Source organism: Antrostomus carolinensis, unplaced genomic scaffold, assembly GCF_000700745.2.
Source record: "Antrostomus carolinensis isolate BGI_N321 unplaced genomic scaffold, ASM70074v2 scaffold25406, whole genome shotgun sequence".
NCBI lineage: Eukaryota > Metazoa > Chordata > Aves > Caprimulgiformes > Caprimulgidae > Antrostomus > Antrostomus carolinensis.
In genome coordinates, this window is record NW_010321538.1 from 9964 (window position 1) to 35813 (window position 25850).

General features: G+C 42.3%; 2 protein-coding genes across 2 annotated transcripts; both read right to left on the minus strand.

The window, feature by feature from the left end:
- Positions 1-453: 453 nt before the first annotated feature.
- Positions 454-10073, minus strand: GLIPR1 (GLI pathogenesis related 1). Its single transcript, XM_010169973.1, has 6 exons — positions 9894-10073; positions 5840-6085; positions 3795-3904; positions 1875-1957; positions 689-715; positions 454-605 (listed from the first exon to the last, which is right to left on the minus strand). The coding sequence occupies exons 1-6, from the start codon at positions 10071-10073 to the stop codon at positions 454-456; spliced, it is 798 nt and encodes a 265-aa protein (XP_010168275.1).
- Positions 10074-12962: 2889 nt separating this feature from the next.
- Positions 12963-18973, minus strand: LOC104526512 (glioma pathogenesis-related protein 1). Its single transcript, XM_010169974.1, has 6 exons — positions 18708-18973; positions 16270-16515; positions 15735-15847; positions 14864-14946; positions 13279-13305; positions 12963-13189 (listed from the first exon to the last, which is right to left on the minus strand). Exons 1-6 carry the CDS (start codon positions 18885-18887, stop codon positions 12963-12965), a joined length of 876 nt encoding a protein of 291 aa, XP_010168276.1. The 5' UTR covers positions 18888-18973.
- Positions 18974-25850: the final 6877 nt, after the last annotated feature.

Sequence of the window (25850 nt, forward strand, 5' to 3'; positions counted from 1 at the left end):
CTCTCCAGGCTACTCTGCATCTTGCTGGAGCAGTGTCAAAGGAAAAAGTGCAGTAGGAACAAGCGAGGTAAGAGCTCTACCTGGGGCTGAGCGGGGGCTGGGACTGGGCTCTTGAGCTGGGCACCCTCCAGCCCTGCCTCAGGGAGTGTGTTGGGCAGCTGCCTGCGCCTCAGGTGCTGCCTGGGCAGTGTGCTCCCTTACCCACGGGATCCTGCTCACACCACTACACTTTGAAAAAACACATGGGTAACATAAAACCAGCTGCTGGTTCTGAGCAATGAGAAAGCTGCTTATCAGCTCTCCTAGCTGCTGCCTGCGACAGAGATGGTATTTGTACCTCTGAAGCACCTGTGGGTGCAAACAATATCTCCACCAATCTTTGTGCTGCCAGTAACTTATGTGCAGGGAAGGGATGAGTTGACCTAAGTGCTCTCATGGTCTTCTGCATGTGTGTCACTCACTGGTGGGTGCTAGAGACCAGTATTTTGGTAGGAGCCAGGTGGCCAGAATTGTCAGTATAAGGAGTAACGGCCTTAAAGCAATAATGGTGATGCAGTACTCATCACAGGCAGGTCTGTCCCAGTCTGGACGCCACCTGGAATCACCTATGAACAAAAAAAGTTACTTGTTTTCAAGTGTAACTGTACCAAAGGCAACAAATGGAAGCAATAATTCTGGTGGTACTTACTAATGACTTTGTCACGCTCTGCGTTTTCTGGAGAGAGAAAAGAAGTGAATGTAAGCAGACTTACACGTTATAAACAATTTTAGTCTAATAAAAAAGGAATGAAGTGTGAGCCTCACAGTGGGTTCACAAATACAGCTGTGGGAGCTGTGTTTCCTTCCGGGAAGAAGCAAAGACCTGCTGTCTTCAGGAGAGCCCTGCAGTGACTCAGGGCTTTGCTGAGAAGTGCTTGATTGCACTGTGTTGATTTCTCCTCCCACCAGTGGCTGGCATAGAGTGGACTTGCTCCCCAAGGCATGCTTTCCAAGATTACTCTGGCTTTTACCCAGTGCCTTGCATTTAAGATCCTCAGCCTGTATCTAACATTAAACAGTCCCATGTGTCAGGGACAACTTGTTCCCGCAATGCTGGTGTTCTAACACCACCTTCCTACTCCATTAGTTCACCTGAGGTCAAGTGCTGGGGGAAAGTGTGACCATACTCTCAGCTCCCCGTGGGTAGGTGTCCACAGCACAGCACCTTGTCATTTTTACAGGAATTGCAGGAGGTCTCCTCACCTCCTGACTCCATCCAACCCTTGCAAAGCCAATTGCAGAAGAATCAGGTGGGCTGCCAGGGACTCAGGCTGAGCACCGCACCCCTGCGAAGGGCTCTCGCATGTCAGCCTGGCTCTCTCCCAATGCTTAGGGGAAAGCAGATGGCCTGGCTGATATTCAGTGGAGCGAGCAGCTTTGGCAGTGTCGTGGTAGCTCTCCCATCCTGCAGCAGCACAGCGGGGACAAGGCTTGCTTGGACCTGCACCAGCTCAAGCTGCAGCTCATGCACCAGGTAACAACCTGAAGCCCCCAGGAGGGGACATGTATCCCCTTTTGTGCTTCCCATTTCTGCAAGCAGTAACTGCTGGTGGGGGTAATAACACCTTAAACTGCAGCCACTATATTTCCTGTGTCATACCCTCCAGCAACCAAAGGGCAGACCCCATCCTGTCAGTTCCTGGGGAAGAAAACAGGCTCTTTCCACCCTCCTCCCCCCTCTTCATGCATCACAGCTCACTTGGCTTCTGACTGCAATTTTTCAGACTATATTTAGGAACAGGAGAGCACTGTGCCTGCCTCCTACCACTATCTTTTGTGTGCTTTTTCCCTTTCTACATCTGCTTGGGGAGGAGGGCTGGTTGTCTTGTACTTACGACACAGCTGATGGTCACACTGCTCGCCGTTGCAGTCGCTGCATGCTGCTCCCGTCTTGTACGGGCGCCTTGGGTAATTCCCCCTGCAAAGGAAAGTAACACTGCTCTCAAACTGCCCTTGGCAGGAGAATGTTAACAGCTACTGCTAATTAGTTTTTAATCTGGGTTTTGCTTCACTTGTGTTGATAGGGAGATGGTTTCTGGATGGTGTGTCTGAGTGCCCTGTGCCCAAGACATGCGGCGAAGTAGAAGAGGTTAAGTGTAATGGGGTGCCCTGTTATTTAGGAACCCGGGGACAGCAGTATTGCAAACCTCAAAATTAAAATAGTCTCAGAGCTGGATAATTTGTGTATGTGGAGACTGTGGGCTCTCAAAGCTGGCTCTAGCTATGGGAGCAAAAGCAAGTTCAGTTACTGTGTATGTACGTGTGTATTCAACCTTGAAGAGGAATCTCTGGTGCTGCAGAATCTCTCATAGGTTGTGATGTCATGCATTTGTTGGTAAATATTTTAGAAGTGATGTGTGTCTTCCCCTGCTCCTTCCTTCTGCCAGTGGTGAGTGGCACCAGCTACCTCTGTCCAGGCTCTTGGCTCAGTATTACCTGTCCACCTCTGATACTGCACCAAACACAGCGCAGTGCTTCACTTTCCTTGGAGCATGTCCAAAGTGAGATTTACAGTGTGCCTCAAACTGCCCGTAAACACACTGAGGGATTTTATATGCATACAATCTCAGCAGTGCTAAACTTGGTGGTAAAGCCTCATTACTCTCGGCAAGGCTTTTCATTGCTTGGTCTAAGCTCAACAATATCCTTTGGAATATATTCACTTTAGGAATTGAAATTGTGCATGTGTCTCGCTTTGGTGCTTGGCAGAGTTGAAAATAGTTAAGAACTAGATAAATAAATAACTTAAGTTGCTGCTTCTCAAAAGCAACAGCTGGACATGATATTACTCCACTTCTTGGTATGCAAACGCGTTTGCGATGTCCCCACCAAGCAGGGAAGGGCCCAGCTTTAAAGCCCCCTTGGCTCCCCAGAGATAGCCCTGCCTGCTCTGCTGGGGGCTGCTGAGGGTGAGGGCACAGCTCCTCTTCCCCACGGGGTCCCTGCCAACCAGCAGAGGCAGTGGCCCCTCAGCCCATTTGAGTGTGGGGCTTCTGGAGAGAGTGGTTTTGCTGCTTTGGCGCAGTAGCAGCTGTGCAATTTCAAGGTGTCTGGTCAGGGGTACATACTCTTCCAAGGATGAAGCACGGGCAACAAGAATGCCAAACTGGCTGAAGTTCATGGGCTGGCCTGACCTTGGGCCAATACAGTATACATGTAAAGCTTTTAAAGCTGTATTTAGACCGTGGTGGCATTAATTAGCTGGAGAAGGGTAAAAAACATCCATCCTAGCTGGATATAGAATCATAGAATCATATCCTACTGACTATGCATATGAAGGACCTCTGGATAAAATTTTGCCTTGAGCCCCAGCTTCACGAGCATCCCTCAGCTGCTAAGACTGCAGCTGCAAGCATTGCACACTTCAATATTTATTCAAACCAGTGACCTAGAAGCTTAATTCTGCAGACACATGTGGAAATATTTTCAGACTTTGGGCTTGCACTTTGGCAACTGTCTGGGGCCATCTTGGCACTCAGGAGCAAGGGATTAATTTTCAAGTGATCGCTTCTGTATTTTCATGTCAGCATCTTATATTTTACCCTTTCTACCAGTGCTGGTTTTTGGCTCCAATACACAGCCCTCACCTAGCAAAAAAAGCTAATAGGACAGAGATGTACCTCTTTCTCTATTTGGGGAAACATTTCCTCCCACAAAACACACAAATAGATGGACTGATCTAATAAAGTTGCATGATGTAGGAGGGAAGGGGTAGGACCCAAACCCTGTGAAATATTTGTAATGAAAAACCTTACGCTGGCCCGTAGTTGCAGATGAAGTGTGCTGCATTGGTTATGGAGGAGTACGCCACCCTGGGACAGAAGTGGACAGCACAGCCAACCTTGTAGCTTGTAGCCCAAACAATCTGCAAAGACAGACAGGTACACCAGTGAGAAAAGCTTTGTTTCAGCATTTGAAGTGTTACAGAATAGACCTGCCCTTCTCTGTTTCATGACAATGAATTGGCTGAGAAGCACTCCTTGGGCAGGCTTCATGGAGGAAAGCAGCAGTGGTGGATATCAAAGTCATAGTTTGTTCTGAAAAATGCTTTATTGCTTTGTGCAATTCACCAGGTATTTATTAAAATGACTCTGAAAAAAAGAATAACTGGCTGTAACAGGTAGTTTTCCTCTCTGACAAAGGAGAAGGTGTAGTTCGTCTCCTTTGCTTCATGGCAATCCATTAGCTTTCCTACAGCTCCTGGGAGGGCTGATTGCCCCCATACTAAACCTAGCGGGTATGTATAGGCAAATTGCCAGAAGGCACTAATGTCACGGGGTAAGCAGGGACAAGGAGTGTGTCTGGGCCGCAGTCCTGCCTTTTAGCATCATGGCCATGACCATGATAACCTACAGGCAAGGGCATTGCATCATCTAGTGATCCTCTGTCTATCAGAAGCCATTCAGTTCAATCCAGCATCCTATATCCAGCTGAAAGATGACAGTGCAGCCAAATGCTGCAGTTCTGGAAAAACAAACCCCATGATAGAAGCAAAGGGGATATGAGGACACAGCAGTACCTGAGGGCGATATAACAGCAGTGATGACTGACTGTGTAAGAGATGTGGAGAGATCCTGGCAGCACAGGAGATGAAGAAATACACTTGTGCTTCTACCAACTGGAAGAGGAGGTCTGTCCCTTTCTGTTTGTGACTGTTTGGTGCCATGTCTGGGAAGAGGTGACAATCCTCAGGCTCCCGAGTGTGTTCTCAGTGCAGTGGCAGAGCAGAGGCCGCTGCTGACACCAGCCATAGGCAACTGCATCCCAAGACAGTGAAGGACTGAACCACAGGACCCTCTCCATCCCAGGTGGCCACTGGCTGAGGCAGATGCTGGGGATGTGGTTGTGGTAACTGCAGTAATTGTACCCAGGGGAAACTTCTCCACAGCTGAGAAGGAGGGAGAGGAACAAGGGGTTCCCTGAAGGTGCAGACCCAAGGATGCCTCCCAAAGCTGGGCAGACATGCAGTCACTATCTCCACTGATTCTAAGTCAGAATATTTTCTCCTTCTCTCCCATGCAACCATCTGGGCTGGTCCTTTACAAACAACATGGTAAACAGCACTGTGCTCTAGTGTCAGGTGAGGTGCATTTCACCACAGTTTCCAGATGCTGACTCTTGCTGTGTCCTTCTAAGCAAGGTCAAAAAGGAACACACTGTCACCTCTCATGGCTCCTGCATCCAAATATTTTCTCTGTAAGCAAGAACCACCAGCTTCAGCTCATTCCTTCAAGTCCTAAATGCAGATACGAATCTCTGCAGAAGATATTAAATAGCTTTAGATCAAAAATCTAAACTCTAGAGCCACTGTTGTGAACCATCCTGCTCTCCCACGGCTCTGGTTAGTTCTTTGGGAATCATGGTTGGGAAAGACACGCACATGATGCTTGCAGAGCTGCAGACATCTCTTTACATGCCAGTATTTCCCTAGTCCTTGGCATGGCTCATAGTTCCACGCAGAGGCTGCCTGCCAGAGCTGGGACCTCGTCCTACCACACACTGCAGCCCATGGCCATTGCTGTTGCCTGGATTTTGGCCACTGCTTGGCTAAATCTGACTGCTTGAGAGCTGTCCTATTTTTGTCCTGGAAACAAAATACAACTGGCACATTTAAAAAAAAGTAATGCAGTGACTCTTTTCCTCTCTAAAATGGGGACATGAGAACATCTCATGCACACAGACAGAAAATAAGACTACAGCACTTGGAAAGAGTTCACTGAATCTTCAACAGAAATCTAGAGTTTCTGTTTCAAAATGGCAATGCTGGTTCATGGTTTAGATGGAGAAATGCAATGCCTACCTGCGTATAGTGGCCACACACTCCTCTGCAGTTATTGGTGGCGTAATTGTAGGCGCTGACCTCGTTGTACCAAGAGGTGATGGCTCCTTGCACAGTAAAACCAGGAAGTGAGCCAGTCCAGAGATTTTCTCCAACAGGGGTAAATTTGGGGTGAGCCTGCCCTGGTTCTTTGAGGTATGTATTATGTTTAAACAGACATTTCTTTGCCCAGGCTTTCGCAGTCTTTGCCAAATCTGGATCCCAACTCTGCAAAATAAAGATGACTAAAAATCACTTTGGTATCTTAGCAATGCCGTAATTCAGAGAAACTTTAAGGAGAAGCTGGATCTCAGTAGCATATATGTTTCAGGTTAATTTGGTTTTTGCTTCTGCTGAGAATTACAGAGCTACATAGTAAATTGGCTTGTAGGTTCATTTCTGATTTGACCTTAGACACTCATTAAAACTGAGGAAGTTTTGGGGGTGGTGGGTGATCTTGGCTGACTAGTTTGTTGGACACCAAGATCTGTAAATCAGTCAAATGCAGTGTTTGGGATGCAATATGCATTTCCAGGACATGTTAGCCATGATAGAACATTAATTCAATTTAAACAGTGGATTTACAGGCAATCTGGGGATTGGGGCAGTATACTTACCGTACCAATCAGACTGGAGTCTCGTGCAGCCTCGTGCATTGAGGCCACTGCTTGCAGGTCAGTTCCCAAGCATGCTGGGAGTATTGGAACAGTTTAAACAAGACCTCTTGGTTTGCATCTTTGTGCTTGGTGGCTTCAAATGTTAGCACTGAATTCCTATTTGTGGAATCACTCGTTCACTTGCTATTCAGAAAGTGGTTGTTTAAGCAGTTGAATTATATAAATGTCTTCTGTTTGCACTGGAGGTAGGGTCTGGTTTTTCCGGGTTTTCTTGTGCACACAACTTGATTGAGAAAATATAGTATTGTACCTCCTGGAAAATGCAGTACCATGAGTGTATGACTGTACTTCTAGTTACTCTTTGTGTCATGTAAATGAAGTTGTTCAGCACTGCTGAGCTACTTTGGATTGGAATTTTTTTAAAAATAAACTTTTTTTTATTTGTCCTTTTCTATACGGATTAAAATATTTCAGTTGCTTCTGCAAACAATAGAATCACTAGAGAAATCATTTTGAGTGGATCAGTAACTGTGACTAAGGAAAAGGTGATTGTTAGATTTTTAGGCTATGTTTCACGTAATTTAACTTTTTTGTACTGTAGATAAGTCTGAAACAATTTGTGTATTGTTTATGCTACCAATAATTGAAAATTGCAAGTTCATACCAAAATACATCTACAGATATTTGAAAATACTTTGTAACCTATGTCTTCCATTTCTTCCGATGGCAAACATTTGCAGGGGGGGCTGTATTTTCCCACAAAACTAACACACAAATAATTTGACGAGGAACTCAGTGTACAGAATATTAAACCTGGGGCAGGGGATCTTATTTCAAGTGAGCAGTTGATATTCCTTAGATTATAACTTTTAAGGACAACAAATAAAATCTAGCATTGTACAGAAGTTATCTGCCAGTCCAAGAGATACTGCAAGTTGAGACAGAGGTGGCAGCTCACATTTTGGCAATGCTCTGAGGTGGCAAGGAGAAGACTATGCTGAAAGAGGTATGACAGTGTTGGATGCACCTTAGTGCTTCACTGCCTTGTTTTTCACATTCTGCTTTTTAAGAGTCCATACATCTGTTTTCTCCTTCGTCCTATAATAGTATTAACAATAAATTTAGAGTTCCATAAAGGTATACATAATAATAAGTTTAAAGGTAAAATAAGATATTAAATGTACTTCCCTTTTTTTTTTTTTTGGTGTGTGAACTACAGTTGCACTCCCCATTTGCTTGTGAAACTGCCTTTATGCAAAAAGATGTGACTAAACCACATGGGGAAAAATGTACAGGACAGAGAGGTTTCCATGTAGATTTCATTGCTGTTTGAGAAAATAGTATTTACTTTTTTTTTTTTTCCCATTAACTATTTCTCAGTTTTGGTTTTATAACTTAGATGAGTTGCTTGCTGATTTAGGTGGGGGAAAGTGAACGCATGATAAGTGCTAAGTGATGCAAAGCAGCAGTAAGTCAAAGGAGACTGTTGTGAAGCCCTGATGAAGTTGGTAAGACTCTTTCTGCTGCTTTTGGAAGAGCCTTGGAACAGACCTAAGCAATGCTTTGGCTGAATGAGAGAGGGGTCACATTTGTCAGGTTAAAAAAAGTTAGATGAGCACTTTCATTTTGTATTAAATGTATTACAAATTTAGGTGATTTGGCTTTGTTACTTGAAGTTAAGGAGAGTCTTTTATTTTCTTTTAAAAATTGTTTTTCCAAAAGGAGGAAATGCCTTGAGCTCATAGTCTTCATTTTTACATATCTGGCTGGATAGTTATCTACAGCAAACAGAAATTCCCTGTGAAATAAATGAGTCATCTTCTTTTCTTGATTTTTGAAGTTCTAAAGACCATTCAAAAATTAAGAAATATGCTGTTTTCAATTCCAATGCTTTTACTTTTATAATAGATTTTATCATGTATTATACTGCTTTCTCTATGTTAAATTATTCCTGGGAGAGGTCATACTTAAGACTAGGGTTTTTGCAGTGTTTTAAAAAAAACCTTTACCATTATTTTGTTCTTGTTTTATTTGTAATAATCTTTTTTTTGTTTATTTGTTTCTTAAGCCTTTTTTTAAAGATTTCAGTTCTTTCATTTTCAAAAGGAAAAATTAGGCACAATTTAAAAATATGAATACTGCTTTTTAATACATCATAGCAAGATTTTGTTGGTGCAGGGCCAGTAAAGCAATCTAGAAAACAGAATCTGGACAATATGTACCGGAAGTTCAGGATGCCTGGCTAAGAAAACAGAAGTAAAAGACGCATCTAGAAGAGAAACTAAATTGTTTCCTGTTAGGCTTGCAACTAGAGCTTGCTCTCTGCTCACTTACCCCTCCCTCATGGGCACTTCTTTCTTAGTGTCTGACAACCAAAAATGGAAAATGAGCTACTTTTTGAGGGGGAACTTCAGTTGGGGTGTTGCTAATCACGGACAAGGTTACATCCTCTTCTGGTGGTGACCATGCGAGATGGTAAGAAAGAGGAGCAAAAGGAAAGAGGCCAGAATTAGGACAATCACTATGGTTCATCTGAAAGATCTATGGATATTATCCCAAGAATAAACATGATATCTCAAGTATTACCCAGTCAAAGCACAAAAGGTGATGTATGCCACAAGAGACAGCTCCCAAGCTACTAGAATTGAACACCTCACAAATCAGAGGTGGGCTTCTCAGCCATAAGCCCAGCTTTGTACACGCATTTAGAGCTTTCTCCTCGCTGGGTTTTACACGTGCCACCCAGCCGGTAGACGAATGTCATGAGCCATCTGAAATGAGAGGTGTCCATTTTGGGGTATATTTTGAATCACAACAGGCTGTCTTTTGCACAGGCTGCAGATATTGCCCCCCAACATGGCCAGGGAGAAGGCAGAGCAGCAGAACAGCATGGCACCCAATGCCTCCAGTACTCCTGCTGCACTTGTTGCTTTTTGGCTTGCTCCCCAGTCCCAGCACCTAGGAACAGCTGCTCTGTTGGCTCAGTCCATGAGAGCTTTGCAAAGAAAACTTAGAGAAAGCTCTCCAACATCGTTTGGCAACAGTCTCTGCTCTTGCCGACTCAAGTATGAAAGGTTGTGCTTAGGTCTGCACATAAATTACACCCTGGGCTGTTGAGCTGCGGTGCCTTGGAACGAGGAGGCTTTTCACAGCACAAAACGACAGCGTTAGGTTGACAGTTGAAATCTTGAGTTTCAAATGAGGAAATCAAGCCAGGCAAAACTATGCATGTACTTGATTGTATAAAGCCATCTGATAATCACAGCCTTTTTCTCTCCTTTAAAAAGAAGGAGCTCATATGACCCTAGGAGGCTGCTTTTCTGTATTTTTTTTTTCATTTGATCACAAAAATAATCTTTGAGAATCGTAAACACCACCAGTGCTACACACTTGCACATAAGTCATGAAGATCCCCTTACCATGAAGAGCATGTTGCTGGCTGGTGGATTCACTCCAGACCGGAATCTGTTATGGGTTTGCACACATTCCTCAATAAATTCTGGATCTCCAATATCAGGCAATGCTGGTGGTTCATAGGAGTCAGAGGAATGACAGAAGTGCAGTAAAGCCAGCACACAAGCAGAAAATCTGCTTGTCATGATTCTCAGCCTCTGGTCTTCTAGCTTTAAAAGCAGAGTGTTTCAGCTGTATGAGGTGGTTTTAGCTCCCCCAGCAGCGTTTTGCTTGGAAGGTTTGTGGGCTGGACTTATCTTAGCCATGGTAATTGAATATGGCGTTGGTCACAGGAAATGAGTCATATTTCATGAGTGTTGCTATGAGAATAAGGAAATTAAGCTACAAATTCACGTCCAAGCTGTGGCAGCTTTGTCTTTTTTTTCTTCTTTCTTCAACTGTGCTGGGCAAGCTGCTTCTCTCCTGTCCTTTGGGCATCTTTGTTTTTGTTTCTTTGTCCCACACTATCCCATCCATAGCAATCACCATGGATTGCAGCAAAGTTTTGGAAAAAATTTCTGCTTTTCATGGAAATAGCATTACTGTTAAGGCTGTTACTCTGAGCCAAATGCCATGAGAAAGAATTGATTTGAGCTGTGACTTTTACTACAGTATGAAAAATCACTTTGCTTGTACATCAAGTTATTGGAGGGCTAAGTTTGGCTGAGAACTGCAATTTAAATATGCCACAGTTATTGCTGGGTTTTTCCTGTGATCACATGCTTCTGCTATGTGTTGCTATCAATTTCTCCTTCCAAGCTTTAGCAATTTGTAATTAATTTCCTGCAACCCAAGCCCCTAGCAGAGCTGGACACTATGAAGGTTGGTGCTATCTTGTGCTGGGTGCCCAGAATCCACACTGGGCTTCACAGCCAGGATTTGGGAGCTGACATCCCATGCATGTTGCCTCGGGTGTTCAACACTCCCTGCTTGAACCCACCACCATGACCACCCTCTTCTTCACACTGTGCTTAACTATCACCTGTCCATCAAGCTCAGGCACTTTCCCACAAACCAAACCTGGACACCTCTGTGGGAATGAGGTTGGGTTTCTTCCCACTCCATGTTTTGTTTTAGGAATCTGCATCCTTTGAACACCTGGCTGCAGGTTCCAGTTACCAATGCTCTGCATACAGTCCTGTAGGTGTTGGGGCTGGTGGCAAGGCCACGTTCAAGTTGGTGGTCCGGGGTCGCACTGTGGGCCTGCAATAGCAGCCCCAGCAGCACACATTAGGTCCTGTGGGTCACACACCCCCAGCTATTCATGGGGAGACTGCTTACAGATGAAAAGGCCCTCTGAGGGAATAATGGATGAGAAACACTATGTTCACAACTTCCCTACAGACCACTTTTTAGAGCAGAATAATGTGATAGGTTGACCCCTGCCAACAGCCAAGCACCCACACAGCCACTTGCTCACTCACCTTTCCCCAGCAGGACAGAGAGAGAAAACAGGAAGAAGAAAAGTAAGAAAGTGAGGATAAAGACAGCTTAATATGTATGGAAAGATGAGGGAAGAAACAAGCAAAGAAAACCCCCAAGTGATGCAAAGGCAATTGCTCACCAGCCCCAAAGGCAGATAGATGCCCAGATAGCCTCTGAGCAATGGCCACTCTGGAAACCAGTCCCCCACCTTTCTTCTTCCTCTACCCCAGTTTTGTTTGTTTGTTTTTCTGAACACATATAGTATAGAATATCCCTTCGGTCAGTTCAGGTTAGCTGTCCCAGCTGTGTCCCCTCCCAACCACTTGTCCACCCCCACCCTACTTGCTATTGCTAGATATAAAATATGGCAGCAGACAAGAACTGACAATTGTGAAATTAAATATGTATATTCTTGCCTGGTGACATTTTGCAGCCTATGACAAAAGCCCAAACATTTGGGGCTCATTTATATTCTATGGGATGTCATGTTCCTTAAGAGCTGCAACATGGCTCAGAGTGTGAGTCACTGTGTCCTCAAAACATTAGGACTAAGATAAAGGAGAAACAGCTTTGAGTGTTGATAGCACAGTTATGAATTGCTAATATCAGCCAGTATCTCTTAGCTTGAAAGACGTGTTTGTCTCCCTTACTAACAAATGTATATAGGAACAATAGGAGTCAAGGGCTAAATGTCTCTAAAAATGAACTGGATCCATTAGTGGTTTGGGCTTTGAAGCTGGGAAGCTTTGAAGCTTCCATTCTTGAACCAGAATCTGTCCTGGGTCCATTTAATCTTCCCTCTCCTGCTTTTCCTCCCTGCTCCTCCCCTTCCCCTGCCTACAAGCCCAGGACGGCTGTCATCTATTTTGCATTTCAGATTTTGTCACCATCTGACATCCTAAAATTAAGCTCTCCCATTGACATCCCATCATAATCCCCGCTCAGTCAACTTTTCCTGGTATTCTTCTAGCTATGGAGGACAAAGTTTAACTCGAGAAGAGAAGAACAGAATAGTACAACTGACAACAGAGTAACTTTAATGGAGACTGATACACATAGGCAGTATACAGTACTGTACAGATATACAGTAAAGGACAAGCTTTACTCCTTCTGCTCATAAAAAGTAATACAGGCAGTTAAATCTCCATTATCTGGGGAAAATGAGGTGAGTTATTTCTTCTTTTGGATACAGTGTGCTGCTTCAGACAGGTCTTTGTGATGCCTCAGGTTTCCAGGCTTATTAGCATATATAGTAATATATAGTCTATGCGGTCTTGTGAAGTTCATCCAGCATAGAAAAGGCTTCTTCGTTGCTCAAGGCAAGATAGAAGTGGCTCTGCATGAAGTAAGTATAATTTATTGGCAGTAGCTGCAACATGCTTACGAGGAGGCTCATACAGACATAGAAGCACGTTGCAGATACTGCCAATAAATTATACTTACTTCATGCAGAGCCACTTCTATCTTGCCTTAAGCAAAGAAGAAGCCTTTTCTATGCTGGATGAACTTCACAAGAATAATGGAGAGATGACCAAGTGTTTTTTTAAAATGTGTGCAATTCTCTCAGAGTAACACAGTGGTAGGATCACTATCAGTATCTTAATTGATCATTACTCATAGAAAAATGTGTGTGGGAACCAGTGTTGTACTAAAAGAACAGCACCAGTACTCAGTACCAAAAACAGTGGCCTTAAAATGGAAACACTGAGACAGTATTGGTCACAACAAGGATGTGAATGCTCAGTGGGTGGGATGTACGGCGGCACGGGAGGCCTGGGGGGCTGGGGCCGTGGTGGCTGGGGCTGTGTATCCCAGTCTGGATACCAGTAGCTATAATCTGAAAAAAAAAGTGAAGAAAGAGGTCTTAAGACCCACCAAACTTAGCCATACTTGTATGAAAGCAATCAAAAACAAATCCATACATACTTATCAGCCTCTCACGTTCTGTATTTTCTGTAAAGAGATCAGAAGAAGAAATAAATGTGAGTATCATTCAATGGTGGTTCTTCATGCAAAGAGATAAGCTACTGCTGGTGCCTGGCTGATTGCACTGATGATGCCAGTCAGTGCCTCAAATATCCTGCAAGGGGGAAACAGGCCAACAAGAGCAGCTCCCAGCTGGTGTGGGGCTCATATTTTTTACTGAATTGAAAGAGAGCAGAAAAGAAGCAGCTGTATTAGGAATAATTAGTGTCATGGAGAGCAGGGAATCGCAAATAAAAACAAACATAGAATTTATTTAAAATTGATACACAAACCAAATATAAGTAGTTACAGGCAAATATAACTGCCCAATGATAGGACAATGGGCAATGGGTGTACGCTGGAACACAGGAGGTTCCACTTAAACTTGAGAAGAAACTTCTTTACGGTGAGGGTGATGGAGCACTGGAACAGGCTGCCCAGGGAGGTTGTGGAGTCTCCTTCTCTGGAGACATTTAAAACCCGCCTGGACGCCTTCCTGTGTGATCTCATTTAGGTTCCTGCTCTGGCAGGGGGATTGGACTAGATGATCTTTCGAGGTCCCTTCCAATCCCTAACATTCTGTGATTCTGTGAACTACTAAATTTATCACAGTAGTACACCTTTACTAGGAGCTTTGATGCATTTGCAGAATTGCCTATGTGCATCCTATTAGAATTGCTGATTTGCCATATAGGAGAATATGGTAAAACAGGTTGTAGGATCTAGCACTTAATTTTTAAAAGCTCTCTTCTTCCCCTCCCTCCCTCCCCATAGTCTTTGAGATGTTTCTAGTTTTCCTGTGATGCATCAGTCTGAGACTTCAAAATGATTCAGGCAGGATATCACAGAAAAAAATAAGAGTACCAAATGGTCAACCATTTCTACAGCTGAAGCTATCTAAGCCTTGCTAGTAGAGACCATCCCCATTAAACCTCTGTATAAACTTCATATTTAAGACATTGTTGCATGTCCTTTTATATCTGTTTATTTAAAAAAAACCCCTATTTCTGACTAATTTGGGACTAGGTGTAATGACATAAAGGTCCACAGCTGTAAACTGCTGTGGGAAAACAATCTGTCACTGCTGTATTTCAGAAAATTGTGGAAGTTAGAAATAAACTTTTCAGTATAGTCTTATTGGTTCAGAACTACAACTGTCTGGAAAACATGACAGCACACACTAAACAAGCAAGAAAGCAGAAGTTAAATATACTAATTCTGCTAGGAAAGAAGAACCAGATGGGGAATATTTGTTGGGGCTAAGGTTTTAGGTTTTAGGTTTGACTTCCTCATGAGATAAATGGCAGAAAGCAGTCTAACAGATACTTCATCAGAAACTCTGGCTTCTACCTCTGAGAGCTTTCACCAGCAAAGTATTTCAATGAATTTGTTCTTATACGATTCTTACCAGGGTTTGGTACTGCTGCTGTGTGGTGGGCTACAGATCCACTATGTACTTAGTGCAAATTGACTTGTTATATTTCCACTGATAATTATGCCACTTTTAGTTCTATGCAATTTTCTTAGTTGATCACTTCATTCTTACCACAGAGCTTGCCTACGCACTTCTCATTACTGCATGCACTGCATGGTCGTCCGGCTTTATATGGTTTTCTTGGGTAATTCCCCCTGCAAAGCAGAAGAACAGTATTTTGTTAGCTTAGTCATTTGAAAAGCAGTTTAAATACATAGTTGCATCAGATTGTTAGAATAATTTATCAAGAAAAGCTATTATGGTGAGGGAGGGGGGGAATCCCTTTATCCAAAACCTGATCATTGCAATCGTTTGAAATTCCTTTTAGATCAGATTAAAACTCTTACTGGCATGGGTGACTCTCGACACTTTAAATTAATGAGACTTCTCAGGCAATACTGTATTATTCAGTGTAAGCATACAGGAATCTGCCTTTAGTATATTCATATTACTCACATGCATTTCAAAAACAAAGCTGTAAGATTCAAGTTCAGAAACTGCGAGGTAAGAGATAAACTAGAGGATTCTCTTCCTTTTATTTCTTCAATTAAAATGTCTCATTTGAAGTTTGGGTGGGGCCACAGAAAGATGTAATATTTCTCAAGCAGAAAGCTTGCATCTTCCCCACTTCTCCTGCAGAAACTGAAGTCAAAACAGAATTTATTACATCATCTTGTTTATGGTGAGTGCTCTCAGCTATGATATGCTTGCCTGATTTTTTTAGAAAAGGATTTTCTACAGATCTAGCTATGTCCATCAGCTTCTGCTCTCAATGGCCGGGGGAAGTTTCCCTTAGGCTGGTGACATATGGACGTAGCTTCTTCTGGAGTTTGTTACAACTGCTCCCATTGTTGTTGGAGTCTGATACCAGGTCAGCTACAGTATATTTAAAAAATAATAATAATTAAAAAAAACCCAGCCTCAAATACCATAATTAACTTACGCTGGCCCATAGTTACAGACAAAATGCGCTGCTCTGAAGAGTCCTGGAAAATTTTCAACTGTATTGCAGAAGTGAACTGCACAGCCAACTTTGTAACTCTCTGCCCAAACAACCTGAAGAGCAAAGGGAAACATGTAATGCACCTGTTCAAAGGCTGAAACAGCAACAGCATTAAGGGAAGAAGGAGAAGGAAAGGATCTTGTGGAAGTTTAAAACAGCTGGCACAGGAGCAACATCAACAACCCAAAGGGCAGCTGAGACAAATTACTGATTGAGAGATGTTCTTGCATTTATTACCTGGCTCCCCTGAAAACATGAAATTGTCAGGGGATAATCCCTTTCCACCATAAACGAAAGTAGGACTTGGACATCACTGGGGCTCAGAATATTCATTTCCAATCTCATGCAGCAATAAACCAGAGGGTAAAAACTCTTGCAGTAATTCCTGTTCCAAAGCAGTCAGTCTGTTCCAAACCTGTACTTGGATTTTCTATGAAAACATTACATTATAAGCCATTGGGCATGTAAGACTCACCTGGGTGTAGTGACCACACATGCCAGTACAGATATTGGTGTTGAAATCATAGCTGTTGACTTCATTAAACCAGTCTCTGAGAGCTGCATCCACAGAGAAGATGGTGGCTGTGCCAGTCCAGATGTTTTCTCCAACAGGGGTAAAGGTGGGGTGTACCTTCCCCGGCATTTTGAGGTAGATATTGTGCTTAAATTTGCATTTCTTTGCCCATGCTCTGGCAGTCTTAGCTAAAGCAGCATCCCAGGACTGTAGAAAAGGAAGAAAACATAATATAACCTGTACTGCAGTGACTTAGCTAAATTAAAATATTTTTAAAGAGAACCTCATAAGGATTCTTCTCTTTTCTGCTTCTCATCCCTGCATTCAGTTTCTTTCTCTGACTTGAAATTTTTACTCACATAGCATTTTTTTATTATTATTATTCTCTCTCTCTTAAATATTGCAGGACAAGTAGTATCTATACACTGTCCTGTGGTATCTGACTTGTTAAAATATTAAGAGCTGGACTGAATTCTTTAAGCTGCTAGTCCTAAGAGAAGGTAGCTGGATGAAACCACTAGCTGTAGAGGGGCTTGAGGAACTTTATGCCTAGAAGCTGATGGCTGTTCAGTGATTAGCACTTTGCAATTATCACTCGAACAGACAGGAATTCTGTTCTGCTGGCCAGGATGGAGGGAAGAGTCACAGCTGCTCCCTTCCCAGCCCTTTCTGCCTCTTTGCTCTTCTCCCTCCTCAATGTGTGGCCAAAGCAAATGAAAGGCTCAATGCTGTGCTGAGGAGGAACCATTCCCATCCTGAGTGGCACAAGCGATAATTTGAGAAACCAGTCTGGGAGACTTGCAGAAAGATTTCATGCCATTGAATGACCAGGCAATAAAATGGCAGGAAAAATTCAGTATAGAGAAATGTAAGTTAAGGGATGTGAAAAAAAACACAAATAATTTTGACTTTGTGTTTATAATAACAGGTTTGGAGATGGCTATTACCACTTGTAAATCAATGTTTAGTAGTAGTCTAAAAAGCAAATAAAGTGTTAGAAGGTCCTCGACAAGGAATGGAGAATAAAACCAGATATATAATTACACCACTGTAGAAGTCCTGTTAAATGCTGTGTGCAGCACAGCACCCCCCTTAAGAATGGGACACTAGAACTAGAAAGAGCAGAGAGAATATGGACGAGGATGGTCATCCTCAAGTACAGAGGGCTTTCATAAAGAAACAGAGTGCTCTGCAACTTTGATCAGAGACAGCTGGACATCTTGTGTGAAGTAGGTAAACATGCAATGATTACCTGCTCCTTCCAATACAAAGAGCAGAGACTATCAAATGAAGCTAGGAATTAACAGGTCCAAATCAAGCACAAGGAGATATCTTCACACAATTTGTGGTTAGGCTGTGCAGCTCTTTGCTACATGATGCTAAGGACAATAAAAACTTGCATGAGCTCAAGGCTGAAAAAAAGTCATAGAACAAAAATCCATCAGGAGCTTTTAAATACAATGCAACACTTTTGATTCAAGAGGTTTCTATATATTTGTCCTGCTGTTATTCCAGGCTTGCATTCCTTGGTCTGTGCAGCTAAGTTTGCTCTTGTGCACTAGCATTTTGAATTAAATCTTGTTTTTTTTTTTTTAAATGGCAAGAAATTAAAATCACAAGTAGTCTGAATTTTACCCCTTTACTATGAACTTCCTTTCATGGAAATTGCTCATATTGTGCATGCAGTTATGCATTTAACTTCCTCTCCAGCAATGCAGAGTAATGATATGAACTGACTGGAGCTACCTCCCTCAGCTATCTATTTACCTTTTTCCTTATGTATTCCACTGAACAAGCTGAGACTTATCCATGCTCTGTTCTGATACCCGTTGTATTCATAGGAAGCACTGCTTTCCAGCCCAGATATTAGTATACACACTTTTCAAATTCTGCTACAGCAAATGAAGATCAGATATCTAAATGGATGTCCTGACAAATCCCTTTCTTCAACACATGTTCTAGAATGGAAGAAACAAGGGGAGATGATAGATTTTCAACAAATCCTGTTGTGCAGATTGCCTATTCAGGAGCTTTTTATTACCAAACGGCTTCCCTGTATGAAACTTGGACTAACATAAAACAGATTACTATCTCTTTTAGAAAGAGGTAAATGAAATGCTGAGGACCAAACACTATTTTTTGCAGTACAGCCCTTTGCTCTGGCTGAGGTTCAGAGTGGCAATCCGACCCTAAACAAAGAATTTCTCTCAAATTATTTAAACTGAACAGTACTGTGAAAATTAATGCATTTTCTATTTCCTATGAAGAGCTAACATATATAGTACGGAAATTGTTGACAGAAATTGAAAGAAAAGCACAAAGCAAATGAAGAATAAGATGAGTTAAATAAACAGCACAATCTATGTTAATTTTCAAACAGATCACAAACGCCTCCTTACCATGCGAAACATATTGCTGGCTGGTGGGTTCACTTTGGATCGAAACATGTTGTGAGCTCTGACACAGTCTTCAATGAACTTTGCATCTTCTATGTCAGGCAAGGGATATTGTGGATAAGTATGACAGCAAGCGAAGAGATCCAGTAAGAAAAATGCAGCAAAGAAAAATGTTATTTTCATAGTTCTTCAACGCTTTCAGTATTTTTTTTTAAGTTTTTTAAAGAAAAATCTCTTAGGTGGAGATAATAGTGGCAAGCAGTTCTTCAGAGGTTGTCCTCTGGGTGTGGAACCACTAGAAAGTGTCACGGTAACAGGAAGTGAAATTGCTTCATAAGGTACAGCTCTATCTGACATCATAGCTGGCTGTCAAAGGGTGAAACAGGCGTCTGCCATGCATATTAGCAAGGAGCAACACTCTAGGTATACTTCTCTCTTTTCTTTGAGTGTGTTCCAGTCTGGTTGACTGCCAAATCATTCTGTGGTTGTAGGTTTTATCTGAAGAGATGCTGCAGAACAGCTTTCCTAAAACCTGCGTCAACCATAAAAATCGTAGCTTTGACAAAATACAAATATGCTGTTCAGCTGATTTTCCTACAGTATAAGTTAGTCATAGCAGCTCAATTACAATCATTTTGCAGGATCTTGCTTCCATTTCAGAATTACTCAAGGAACAAACAGAATTAGGAAAACTGCACCTCAACAGGAGGAAAAAAAAAAGTTCCTGAACAGCAGCTTGCTGCAGAACAGACCTTCTGACCTGGTTTGGTGTGTAACAAAAGTATGATTTGGAAATCCCAGGCTTGAGTCTGTGTTGATTCTCTCCTTCATTAGCCATTTGCCATTTTCTGATAGACTGAAACCACTGGAGGAACGTCCTGTGCTCCCGGAGAGTGGCTGTCGGATTAGCTCTCCTGGTGCAACATTTCAAGTCTGGTCACTTCTTGGGGCAGTAGGATGGGCTGTGCTGGGATATTGTCTCACCAACTGTTCTGTAAGCTGGCTGAATTTTCTTTCAAGCCTAAACCAAATTGTATAAACATGCGAGCAGAAGAACAACCATATGTTTTAAGAACTAAGGTCTCGTGACTCAGATTTAGGTAAGTTTACAGAGAAAATATGTTGTAGACTGTAAACAACATTCATGGGTGTGATTCCCTGCTCAGTTTTGCAGGTTAGGCCTTATACACCTGTGTAAATTACCATTCTGGTGTTGCCTCCTCTGTCTGCATGGTGGCTTTTCCCTCTTAAATAGTACTCTTGATATGCTCCAGAGTCTTGTAACAAGCCGTACACCTAATTCAGAGGCTGAAGGAGCTGCAGCCCTCCACCACCATCACAGCTATACCTATCTAGGCTGTTAATGGAAGGCATATAATTAAATAGTTCTTTCTGTGCATGTGTTTATGATGTCCATGCATTCCTAACTCTCCACACCCTCCTCTTAGCCCTGCCATGATTTGTTGACCAGTTCCATGAAGGTAGGGGCATCTGTAGAAGGCAACAAAGATGGGGAGGATGGGGCTTCTGGTGTTTTGGATCTTTTGGGAAAGAAACAAAAAGGGGGCCTCTAATTATTCTTGTTGGACAGGCTTAACACAGTCCTTACCAATAAACAGCCCTCAGAGGCACAAGAGACCCAGACAGAGAGGGAACTGAACAACTACTTTATTTTCTTCCTCTTTTCTTTTACAATAGTTACCTGTGCTTTGAAACTCTCCCAGTCAGAGAGAGTTTTTCTCTAAAAAATTATTCGTCTAAGAAAGACCAAGCCGAAGTCAACAGTAGGAGGAGACTGGCCACTTTCTCTTTCTCTGTGGGCACAGCAAGCTGGGTGCAAGACGCTTTTGATCCTGTCATGTCCTTACGAAAAGATGCATGAGGCACTACCAGTCATCTCAAAGTCACACCTTCCTTGGCAAGTAAAGGGTAGTAGGAGGTGAAGCACCCACCCTGACAGAACGGCAGCCCAAGGCAGTAGTCGCGCTTGCAGCCCATCCACTGGCTTTTAGCTCTAATCACTTTACCTGTTCCTCTATCAGTGGTTGGCTGTGGCTCCATCCGCCTCCAGAAAATGTGTATGATGGTCATGACCTCAGCTACATTTCCTAGATCCACCTGCTGACTCTGCCTCCTGGTGTACCACTAGCAATGCCAAGGTCCCTTGTACAGCAGACGTAGTTTCTGATCTCTTCTGCTGTCATGCTCTACCTCAGAAACTGTGCGTGGGCACTGGCAAAGCCAATGGGGCCCTCAGCTGTGGTGGGACATTTTAAAATGTATGGGAGGATGGCATCTTGCTGACATTGAAGACTGCTGGTCAGGCTGGGATGGTGAAGGGGATCTTGGGAGGGAGGTTTCTTTCTGTGGGTGCCATTACCTTCTGTCCTACCAGAGCACAGAGGCTGGTCTCTCTTGTCAGTTGCTTGCTTATGGTCTACAAGGACCTTCCAATCCACCATGTACACTCCTGAAGCCCACAAGGTACCATTCAGGTGTCACTGGCAGCATGGTGTGTGTAGAGCACCAGGAAATGGAGAGATCCTTATAACAAATTATGACATTTCAGATCATTATGGTGAATGGCTCTCTCCCCTGCTTCTAAAATGAATTGCTTTGTTCTTTTGAAAGTCGTCTTGCTTCTTTTCTAAACCAGGGCTGAGTTGAGTTTATTGCCAATTATTCTTTCTCCAGCTGAATATTACCTTGAGACTAGAAAGTAAGTATGTTTTATCTTTCTTTTTCTTTTCTAATAATGCCCATGCAATCTACAACAATCTAAAGCCTTTGGTCAGCTAGACTTAATGTAAAGCCGTAATTATATTACAACTACATGCAATTTGCACAAAAACTATCAACACACTAAAACCGCACCATTAATTTAGCAATGCAGTGATCTTGCAGTTATATATGCATGTAGATGAAATTCTGTGCTTGGAAACTGAACTGAGATCTTTATGAAGTTGGAAATTTTGACAGACCCAGGGTAGTCCAGGTTATGAGATGCTTTTCTGCAGAGATGACTCTGGCTCCATCTAGTGATTCTATCTAGACTTAAACCAGAAGTCCAGCCTGCCCTCAGGCATCTGTAACTGATGTTTTCACAAAAAGAGCGTTATAACCCTTTCCCAGCATTAATCAGCGGATCTTGTAACCAAATGAAAATTAAGCTTTGGGATTTGCATATCACATGTGCTGGGGTTTCTTTTTTTTTATGGGATAAGGCAGCTGCAAGATCACCCGGCCTTCCAGACCTGTGAATCAACTAATATTCTGACATGCATTGCTACTTCTATTACACAATCGCACCTCAGGGCAGAAAACAGATTAAATGAAAGGATGGTGGTGGTACTGGCTTTCCACGAGAATTATTTTGCATTTATTAAAAGCTAAAAAAAATCTTGCAATTATTTTGTAATAATGAGGCTGTAAATAGCCTCACAATTAACAGAGGAGGCCATCAGTATGTGGTTGGACTGCAGGTAGTTTTACTGTAGTTTTGGTTTGGGGAATGTGTAGAGGGCTGCTTGCTGCAGCTATACCCCTTGGCCTAACTGAGGACAATCACAATGCATTGCTTGCTGCGTTCTCTCAACAAAGTACTGGAATCTCACGTGGACCAAAGCCCAGGAGATTAGTAGGTGTTCTTTCCCCTGTGGTGCCCACCTCCTGCCAGTCAAGATGGCCCTTTATCACATCTACTTTGCCCCTCAAGGACAGGCTGTTTCACTCCCTCCCCTCAACCAAAGGGTAAGGGAAGTGTGAAAGGGTGGCTCCTCGCTTTGGTGACAGCTCTGCTAAAGATTGTGAAGGGAAGACAGATAGGCAGTGATAATGCTGTGGAAGATAGCAGCCTCCTGAACCACGTAAGTACCTGAAGAGAGGGTGTATGGAAGACAGACCCAGGCTCTTTTGAGTGGTGCCCAGTGACAGGACAAGAGGCAACAGGCACAAAACAAAGCACAGGAGGTTCCCACTGAATATCAGGAAACACTTTTTTGCTGTGAGGGTGACCAAGCACTGGCACAGGTTGCCCAGGGAGGTTACAGAGTCTCTATCCTTGGAGATACTCAGAAGCCTTCTGGACATGGTTCTGTGCAACTAGGTCTAGGTGGCCCTGCCTGAGCACAGAGGTTGCACAAGAGGACCTCCAGACAACCCCTCCCACCTCAGTCAGTCTCTGATTCCTTGATGGAACCACAGCTTCAGCAGGTTGTGCACAACAAAGGATTTAGCATTATCTCAACAACACAAATACAGGAAGCTTGTTATAAAGTACAAGTACTTGCCCAGCTGGAGAGGATCTCTGGTTGTCTTCCTTGTCCTTCATACTTTTACATGTCCATTTACATGGGTGTTTAACCCATGCACTCTGCTTGTTTTTTCCAGTGATTAGTCTCCTTTGTAATTCTGCCTGAAATGCACAAACATTGAACATTTTGATACAACCTAACCATGTAACAAGAAAGGAGCAAGAAATATTAATCAGGGGAAAGAAAGCTTAGAAGGGAATATCACTCCAAGGGAAATGTGCAAAGACCTCCAGAATTCTATGTAGACAAGGTTGAACAGCAAATTTTAAAATGCTAGGAACTATCTTGCTACGTAACTTTTTATAATTTATTGTGCCAGAGAAAAAAAGAAAAATACTCTCCTAAGATACTGTCTAGCTCCAATCTTCTAAAGATTTACTGACCAATAAACAGCAAAACTTAAATCCTCCAGCCTTGCTTTTGAGTTTGTTACAGGCAGAACCAGAGACAGGAAACAAGAATTAACACTTGAGGGGAAGTAAGTGAGAAAAGACATTTAAAAAGTGCATAAAGACCCAAACAGAAAACACTCTGTAAATTATTCTGGTATACATTAACTATTTCCATTTCACAATCCAAACTCTACTCAAAAAGAACCTTGCAGCTACTGTTGTGTCCAGTAACAGTTTCACTCTTAGTATACTGCACAGTATTTTCTTCTGCAATTTGCACAGAGAGCAGCCTAAGCATCATTGTATACTGAGATAAGAAATTAGAGTTACTTTTACTAGATAAAATCTACTTGACATTAAAATTATTGTCTGTTTTAGATTAGTGAAATATTATGTGTTTGCTCTTAGATTAAAATAATTCTACTACAAAGCTTATTTTTTAAACATGGGAATGAATAAATCCATTTAAAATATTAAGTGTTCAAAAAAAAGCTTTACTTTCTCAGCAGAAGTAAGTTTGATGGAATTACCACTGAGAAATTGGAAATATATAATGCATTGTCTATTTTGTTGTTGATGTGCTCTTTTTTTCCCCCTTCCTTTTTTACAAGATTTGTAAATAATACAATTTACTTTGGCTGGATTGTCTCCTTCTGTTAACATTTCTACTAAGGAGTACCCACAGACATTCTGCAATTACTGTGATTATTTCAAACAGCATCTCCAAACTTACAGAATTCAGAGCTGTGTGGCTTCGCAGCTAGAGAACTTGAAATGATTCTTTTATTAAATTAATGTACTACCAATACAATGAAACAAAAGTGAGGCTTTCAGTGAGGCCAATATTGTGAAATGAGGATGGCAGTGATGTTTCGTACTAAGTATACGTTATGTTAAAAAATGCATTTATTTGCCCATGCCCTCGCAGTCCTTGCCAAAGCTGCATGCCAAGTCTGCAAAACGTGAAAGGGGAAATATCTGTGCAATGTTAAGCTACAAGCAAATCTTAATCAGATAAAACCAGCCAGGCAACAAAGTACAGCTAGATACCATATAGCGGAGTTTCTGAAAAAAGTACTTTCCCTTATTTAGGCAAGTACTCATGTTTTCTTTTCATTGACTTTTCCTGTTGCAGCACAGAGATAAAAACTGATTTAATCAGATTAGTTTTTTCCTCCTTCACTGTTGAAAATTAACTTTGTAAGAGCACCTGAAAAGATGTTTGAAATGCACTTTTATCTTCAGTAAGAAACTACTGTCATATTAATTAAACATGAAACTTTTTTTTTGGGGGGGTTGTTGAATAGGTTATTAAGTGTTTCTGTTTGGTACATAAAAATGAATTCAAAGTAAAAATGCACAGCTACTGTAGATTCAGATGCATAAATGGTGTAAGTATTTTCAAGCGAGCCTCTGGGAACAAATACTTACTCCTCGTGTGGTAAATCTTTAAATACACATCAGAGCGTTTTACAAAGACAGCTTCATGAGGTAAACATGCCAATGTTTGGCCAGTAACTCACTCTGCTACCTCTTACTTCTTTGCAGTCTGCCACTGTCAACAAAACTTCTGATTCCTGAACATGAACAATCTTTGGTATTTGTCTTGCAGTCATGATTGTTTTTCAGCAAATTTCTTCTCCCATTAAAGTACCCAGTTTTGTGTCTTATGTAAAAGATCCTATGTTTTATTGCCCAGGTTTATTGGTGTCCGTACATTTCAGTTCACTCTCAGTCTCTATGTGGATCTTACAGTAACTCCACTGGCTGCCAACAACGTTTTTTCCCTAATGTCTTTATTTTTTTTCTAACCATACTTCTACATGCATATCTTTACTCCTAATTTTTCCTGGTTTTCCTATTCCTGAGTACTAAAACTGGGTGCAGTGCCTTTCACAAGCTTCTTCACTTCCAAGGTTATACCCCCTTATCTGCTGTTCTGGCTCCAAACTCACTCAAGCAAACGGCATTCTTTGCCGTTAGTATCCAAGTATGCGCGTGTTCCCAAGCCTTCCTCAGAGTACCCAACCCTTAGCTGCTCATTGCTCACAACATTTTCCTCTTGTGGTACGAAGTGGACTAAACATCAAACATCCACTTTTTATGCATCATCTTCAGTTTTGTTCAACCCTTTCCAGCAAAAATTTTTGAGTGCAATTTGTTCTGGTTATGACAAGCAGTAATTCTTTCTTGCCACCAGAAATGCCCTTCAGCCCCAGTACTGCAGGTCATATCCTTGCTTTTGATGGAGCGCTTAACTCTTCTGGAACAGTCCTGCTGCTGGACCATTACTTCTTCCTAAGGAGAAATTCCTTGGGATGAAATGTGAGTGTCTTCAGCTGGCCTGTGTCGCTGCATCCTCATCCTGCATGCCCATTGTTCCTAGATTTGCCTGTCCACAACTGACTCAACTCATAGAATCATAGAACGGTTTGGGTTGG

Excerpts from the sequence above, each read along its gene's own strand:
- GLIPR1 (XM_010169973.1), bottom strand. The coding sequence starts at position 10,073 with ATGACAAGCAGATTTTCTGCTTGTGTGCTGGCTTTACTGCACTTCTGT. Across the intron at positions 3,905-5,839 it reads TGTGTGGCCACTATACGCAG|ATTGTTTGGGCTACAAGCTA; the intron begins GTAGGCATTGCA and ends CTGTCTTTGCAG. Across the intron at positions 716-1,874 it reads GTGTGACCATCAGCTGTGTC|AAAACGCAGAGCGTGACAAA; the intron begins GTAAGTACAAGA and ends TTCTCTCTCCAG.
- LOC104526512 (XM_010169974.1), bottom strand. The coding sequence starts at position 18,887 with ATGAAAATAACATTTTTCTTTGCTGCATTTTTCTTACTGGATCTCTTC. Across the intron at positions 16,516-18,707 it reads CCAGCAATATGTTTCGCATG|TCCTGGGATGCTGCTTTAGC; the intron begins GTAAGGAGGCGT and ends CCTTTTCTACAG. Across the intron at positions 14,947-15,734 it reads GTCTGTAACTATGGGCCAGC|GGGGAATTACCCAAGAAAAC; the intron begins GTAAGTTAATTA and ends TCTGCTTTGCAG.